Source organism: Salvelinus namaycush, unplaced genomic scaffold, assembly GCF_016432855.1.
Source record: "Salvelinus namaycush isolate Seneca unplaced genomic scaffold, SaNama_1.0 Scaffold533, whole genome shotgun sequence".
In the NCBI taxonomy this organism is placed as follows: Eukaryota; Metazoa; Chordata; class Actinopteri; order Salmoniformes; family Salmonidae; genus Salvelinus; species Salvelinus namaycush.
Genome location: NW_024061235.1, coordinates 32501 through 38919, shown reverse-complemented (window position 1 = coordinate 38919; position 6419 = coordinate 32501). Strand labels below are relative to the sequence as shown.

At 51.1% G+C, this 6419-nt stretch overlaps 1 protein-coding gene across 1 annotated transcript in view; it reads right to left on the bottom strand.

Moving 5' to 3' along the window:
- The window catches only part of aplp2 (amyloid beta (A4) precursor-like protein 2), a gene marked incomplete at its 5' end in the record, with an annotated part of 68955 nt that extends 65023 nt beyond the window's left edge, over positions 1-3932 (bottom strand). Inside the window, one exon of the mRNA XM_038986637.1 lies at positions 3799-3932. Within this exon, the coding sequence (XP_038842565.1) occupies positions 3799-3932 (134 nt within the window). The remainder of the gene's footprint in view (positions 1-3798) is intronic.
- Between the last annotated feature and the right edge of the window lie 2487 nt (positions 3933-6419).

The window sequence follows — 6419 nt, the reverse complement described above, 5'->3', positions numbered from 1 at the left end:
CAATACAGAACATGATTAGGATGAGATGCTTGCATCAGAATCTCAGGTCTAAATTCAAAAGGCACACTGAGCTATCTTTGTTGAAGGTGCTGGTAACCACTGCCCTGGACCTCCTCACTGCCCTTTAATAAGCTTGCGGTCAAGAGCAGTCCAGAAAAGTGTATATGTATGTATATATATATATGTAGCGGTCCTGCTGCTGGGTTGTTGCCCTCCTACGGCCTCCTCCACGTCTCCTGATGTACTGGCCTGTCTCCTGGTAGCGCCTCCATGCTCTGGACACTACGCTGACAGACACAGCAAACCTTTTTGCCACAGCTCGCATTGATGTGCCATCCTGGATGAGCTGCACTACCTGAGCCACTTGTGTGGGTTGTAGACTCCGTCTCATGCTACCACTAGAGTGAGAGCACCGCCAGCATTCAAAAGTGACCAAAACATCAGCCAGGAAGCATAGGAACTGAGAAGTGGTCTGTGGTCACCACCTGCAGAATCACTCCTTTATTGGGGGTGTCTTGCTAATTGCCTATAATTTCCACAACAGCATGTGACATTTATTGTCAATCAGTGTTGCTTCCTAAGTGGACAGTTTGATTTCACAGAAGTGTGATTGACTTGGAGTTACATTGTGTTGTTTAAGTGTTCACTTTATTTTTTGAGCAGTGTATATGTATGTATGTATGTGTGTGTGTGTGTGTGTATCCTCACCCTCTCCATGTGTGTGTGTATGTGTGTGTGTGTGTCCTCCTCACCCTCTCCATGTGTGTGTGTGTGTGTGTGTGTGTGTGTGTGTGTGTATCCTCACCCTCTCCGTGTGTGTGTGCGTGTGTATGTGTGTGTATGTGTGTGTGTGTGTGTGTCCTCACCCTCTCCGTGTGTGTGTGTGTGTGTGTGGTGTATCCTCCTCACCCTCTCCGTGTATGTGTGTGTGTGTGTGTCCTCACCCTCTCCGTGTGTGTGTGTGTGTGTGTGTGTGTGTGTGTGTGTGTGTGTGTGTGTGTGTGTGTGTGTGTGTCCTCACCGTGTGTGTGTGTGTGTCCTCACCCTCTCCGTATGTATGTGTATGTGTGTGTGTGTCCTCCTCACCCTCTCAGTGTGTGTGTGTGTGTGTGTGTGTGTCCTCCTCACCCTCTCCGTGTGTATATGTGTGTGTGTGTGTGTCCTCCTCACCCTCTCCGTGTGTATATGTGTGTGTGTGTGTCCTCCTCACCCTCTCCGTGTGTATATGTGTGTGTGTGTGTGTCCTCACCCTCTCCGTGTGTATATGTGTGTGTGTGTGTCCTCCTCACCTCTCCGTGTGTATATGTGTGTGTGTGTGTGTTCCTCCTCACCCTCTCCGTGGTATATGTGGTGTGTGTGTCCCCACCTCTCCGTGTGTATATGTGTGTGTGTGTGTGTCCTCACCCTCTCCGTGTGATATGTGTGTGTGTGTGTGTCCTCACCCTCCCGTGTGTATATGTGTGTGTGTGTGGTTCACCCTCTCCGTGTGTATATGTGTGTGTGTGTGTCCTCACCCTCTCGTGTGATATGTGGTGTGTGTGTGTCCTCACCCTTCCGTGTGTATATGTGTGTGTGTGTGTGTCCTCACCCTCTCCGTGTGTATATGTGTGTGTGTGTGTGTCCTCCTCACCCTCTCCGTGTGTATATGTGTGTGTGTGTGTGTGTCCTCACCCTCTCCGTGTGTATATGTGTGTGTGTGTGTGTCCTCACCCTCTCCGTGTGTATATGTGTGTGTGTGTGTGTCCTCACCCTCTCCGTGTGTATATGTGTGTGTGTGTGTCCTCACCCTCTCCGTGGTATATGTGTGTGTGTGGTGTCCTCACCCTCTCCGTGTTATGTGTGTTGGTGGTCTCTCACCCTCTCGTGTGTATATGTGTGTGTGTGTGTGTGTCCTCACCCTCTCCGTGTGTATGTGTGGTGTGGTGTGTCCTCCTCACCCTCTCCGTGTGTATATGTGTGTGTGTTGTGTGTCCTCACCTCTCCGTGTGTATATGTGTGTGTGTGTGTGTCCCACCCTCCCGTGTGTATATGTGGTGTGTGGGTCCTCACCCTCTCGTGTGTATATGTGTGTGTGTGTGTGTCCTCACCCTCTCCGTGTGTATGTGTGTGTGTGTGTGTCCTCACCCTCTCGTGTGTATATGTGTGTGTGTGTGTGTCTCCTCACCCTCTCTGTGTATATGTGTGTGTGGGTGTCCTCCTCACCCTCTCCGTGTGTATATGTGTGTGTGTGTGTGTCCTCCTCACCCCTCTCGTGTGTATAGTGTGTGTGTGTGTGTCCTCACCCTCTCGTGTGTAGTGTGTTTGTGTGTGTCCTCCTCACCCTCTCCGTGTGTATGTGTGTGTGTGTGTCCTCCTCACCCTCTCCGTGTGTATATGTGTGTGTGTGTGTCCTCCTCACCCTCTCCGTGTGTATATGTGTGTGTGTGTGTCCTCCTCACCCTCTCCGTGTGTATATGTGTGTGTGTGTGTCCTCCTCACCCTCTCCGTGTGTATATGTGTGTGTCCTCCTCACCCTCTCCGTGTGTATATGTGTGTGTCCTCCTCACCCTCTCGTGTGTATATGTGTGTGTGTGTCCTCCCACCCTCTCCGTGTGTATATGTGTGTGTGTGTGCTCTCTCACCCTCTCCGTGTGTGTATATGTGTGTGTGTGTGTGTCCTCCTCACCCTCTCCGTGTGTATATGTGTGTGTGTGTGTCCTCTCACCCTCTCCGTGTGTATATGTGTGTGTGTGTGTCCTCCTCACCCTCTCCGTGTGTATATGTGTGTGTGTGTGTGTCCTCCTCACCCTCTCCGTGTGTATATGTGTGGTGTGTGTGTCTCCTCACCCTCTCGTGTGTATATGTGTGTGTGGTGTCCTCTCACCTCTCCGTGTGTATATGTGTGTGTGTGTGTCCTCCTCACCCTCTCCGTGTGTATATGTGTGTGTGTGTGTCCTCCTCACCCTTCCGTGTGTATATGTGTGTGTGTGTGTCCTCCTCACCCTCTCCGTGTGTATAGTGTGTGTGTGTGTTCCTCTCACCCTCTCCGTGTGTATAGTGTGTGTGTGTGTCCTCCTCACCCTCTCCGTGTGTGTGTATATGTGTGTGTGTGTGTCCTCCTCACCCTCTCCGTGTGTGTGTATATGTGTGTGTGTGTGTCCTCACCCTCTCCGTGTGTATATGTGTGTGTGTGTGTCCTCCTCACCCTCTCCGTGTGTATGTGTGTGTGTGTGTGTCCTCCTCACCCTCTCCGTGTTGTATGTGTGTGTGTGTGTCCTCCTCACCCTCTCGTGTTGTATGTGGTGTGTGTGTGTCCTCCTCACCCTCTCCGTGTGTATGTGTGTGTGTGTGTGTCCTCCTCACCCTCTCCGTGTGTATGTGTGTGTGTGTGTGTCCTCCTCACCTCTCCGTGTGTATGGTGTGTGTGTGTGTCCTCCTCACCCTCTCCGTGTGTATATGTGTGTGGTGTGTCCTCCTCACCCTCTCCGTGTGTATGTGTGTGTGTGTGTGTCCTCCTCACCCTCTCCGTGTGTATGTGTGTGTGTGTGTGTCCTCCTCACCCTCTCCGTGTGTATGTGTGTGTGTGTGTGTCCTCCTCACCCTCTCCGTGTGTATGTGTGTGTGTGTGTGTCCTCCTCACCCTCTCCGTGTGTATATGTGTGTGTGTCCTCCTCACCCTCTCCATGTGTATATGTGTGTGTGTGTGTCCTCCTCACCCCGCTGTGTATATGTGTGTGTGTGTCCTCACCCTCTCCGTGTGTATATGTGTGTGTGTGTGTCCTCCTCACCCTCTCCGTGTGTATATGTGTGTGTCCTCACCCTCTCCATGCGGTTCCGGTGTCTGATCTCCAGCTGCTCCTTGGCCTTCTGGAAGCGCGTGTGCTCCTTGTCATCAGCGGGCGTCTCGAAGTACACGTCAACATCGTCAGTGGGCTGGGGGGTGGGGGGCACTGCTGGGGGGGGGGGGGAGGGCAGAGAGCAGGGTCAGAGGAACAGACAGACACAGACAGACAACATGGACAGAACCCCAGACAGACAAACGCTCCCAGCAGACAGAGAAAGGAAGGTGTTAGCCAGACAGGAACACACAGAAGGTTGGGTTGGAGACATCGACAGAGAGCCTCTCCTCTCTCAGGCGTCCTCTACATCCCAGACAACATGATAGTCTCTCCTCTCTCAGGCGTCCTCTACATCCCAGACAACATGATAGTCTCTCCTCCTCTGTCCTCTACATCCCAGACAACATGATAGTCTCTCCTCCTCTGTCCTCTACATCCCAGACAACATGATAGTCTCTCCTCCTCTGTCTCTACATCCCAGACAACATGATAGTCTCTCTCCTCTCCTCTACATCCCAGACAACATGATAGTCTCTCTCCTTGTCCTCTACATCCAGACAACATGATAGTCTCTCCTCCTCTGTCCTCTACATCCCAGACAACATGATAGTCTCTCCTCCTCTGTCCTCTACATCCCAGACAACATGATAGTCTCTCCTCCTCTGTCCTCTACATCCCAGACAACATGATAGTCTCTCCTCCTCTGTCCTCTACATCCCAGACAACATGATAGTCTCTCCTCCTCTGTCCTCTACATCCCAGACAACATGATAGTCTCTCCTCCTCTGTCCTCTGTCCTCTACATCCCAGACAACATGATAGTCTCTCCTCCTCTGTCCTCTACATCCCAGACAACATGATAGTCTCTCCTCCTCTGTCCTCTACATCCCAGACAACATGATAGTCTCTCCTCCTCTGTCCTCTGTCCTCTACATCCCAGACAACATGATAGTCTCCTCCTCTGTCCTCTACATCCCAGACAACATGATAGTCTCTCCTCCTCTGTCCTCTACATCCCTACACCACCACGCTACATGATAGGAGGAGAGACAAGCATCCTGCTAGTAGTGAGGATGTTCTGACAGGCTGAAACTAAGGTGACTGTAGGGTAAAGCCTGGGCTCTATTCTGTTGTGTCTTTACTGAGGAAGAGTTTAACAATATCCACATGTCCTTATAACATATTTGATCTGAGGATGAGCTGGTTGATCCAGTTTCTCCATTCTTCCTTTCAGTTGATGCTACAGCGCTAGGTGGAGACACACACACACACACACACACACACACACAGAGAGAGACAGGCCGAGAGAGTCAGACAGACACAGACCAGAAAAGTGTGTTTGAGAGACAAGCAGACAGACAGACAGGTTGAAAGAGTAGATATCCCAGTACGGATGTGTGACTGATGGTCTGTCTGCCTGTCTGTCTGTAGGGGACACAGAGAGCTGTGGAGTATGACAGAGAAGGCTGTGTATGGAACTGGTTAGTCAGGGAGGTCTGGTTACCAGTCACTATAGCGTTCAGTGTTTAATCCTGGTCCTGGGGACACCAAAGTCCACATCAGGTGTTTGTATCTTCTAGCGTCTAACACACAGCCGATTCCACTAATCAAAGGTCTGATGACTCGATCATTTGAATCAGGCAGCGCTAGTGCAGAACCAGCTCTGTGTTCTCAGGAGAGAGTCTGGGAAACACTGTTACGATCTACCTATCCTGTGTGGTCACAGAGACTGGGGTAGCAGAAACAGAACGGTAGAGACTGGGGTAGCAGAAACAGAACGGTAGAGACTGGGGTAGCAGAAACAGAACGGTAGAGACTGGGGTAGCAGAAACAGAACGGTAGAGACTGGGGTAGCAGAAACAGAGAACAGTAGAGACTGGGGTAGCAGAAACAGAGAACAGTAGAGACTGGGGTAGCAGAAACAGAACAGTAGAGACTGGGGTAGCAGAAACACAGAGCGGTAGAGACTGGGGTAGCAGAAACAGAGAGCGGTAGAGACTGGGGTAGCAGAAACAGAGAACGGTAGAGACTGGGGTAGCAGAAACAGAGAACGGTAGAGACCGGGGTAGCAGAAACAGAACGGTAGAGACTGGGGTAGAAGAAACAGAACGGTAGAGACTGGGGTAGAAGAAACAGAACGGTAGAGACTGGGGTAGAAGAAACACAGAACAGTAGAGACTGGGGTAGCAGAAACAGAACGGTAGAGACTGGGGTAGAAGAAACAGAACAGTAGAGACTGGGGTAGCAGAAACAGAGAACAGTAGAGACTGGGGTAGCAGAAACAGAACAGTAGAGACTGGGGTAGCAGAAACAGAGAGCGGTAGAGACTGGGGTAGCAGAAACAGAACGGTAGAGACCGGGGTAGCAGAAACAGAGAGCGGTAGAGACTGGGGTAGCAGAAACAGAACGGTAGAGACCGGGGTAGCAGAAACAGAGAACAGTAGAGACTGGGGTAGCAGAAACAAAACGGTAGAGACTGGGGTAGCAGAAACAGAACGGTAGAGACCGGGGTAGCAGAAACAGAGAACGGTAAAGACTGGGGTAGCAGAAACAGAACGGTAGAGACTGGGGTAGCAGAAACAGAACGGTAGAGACTGGGGT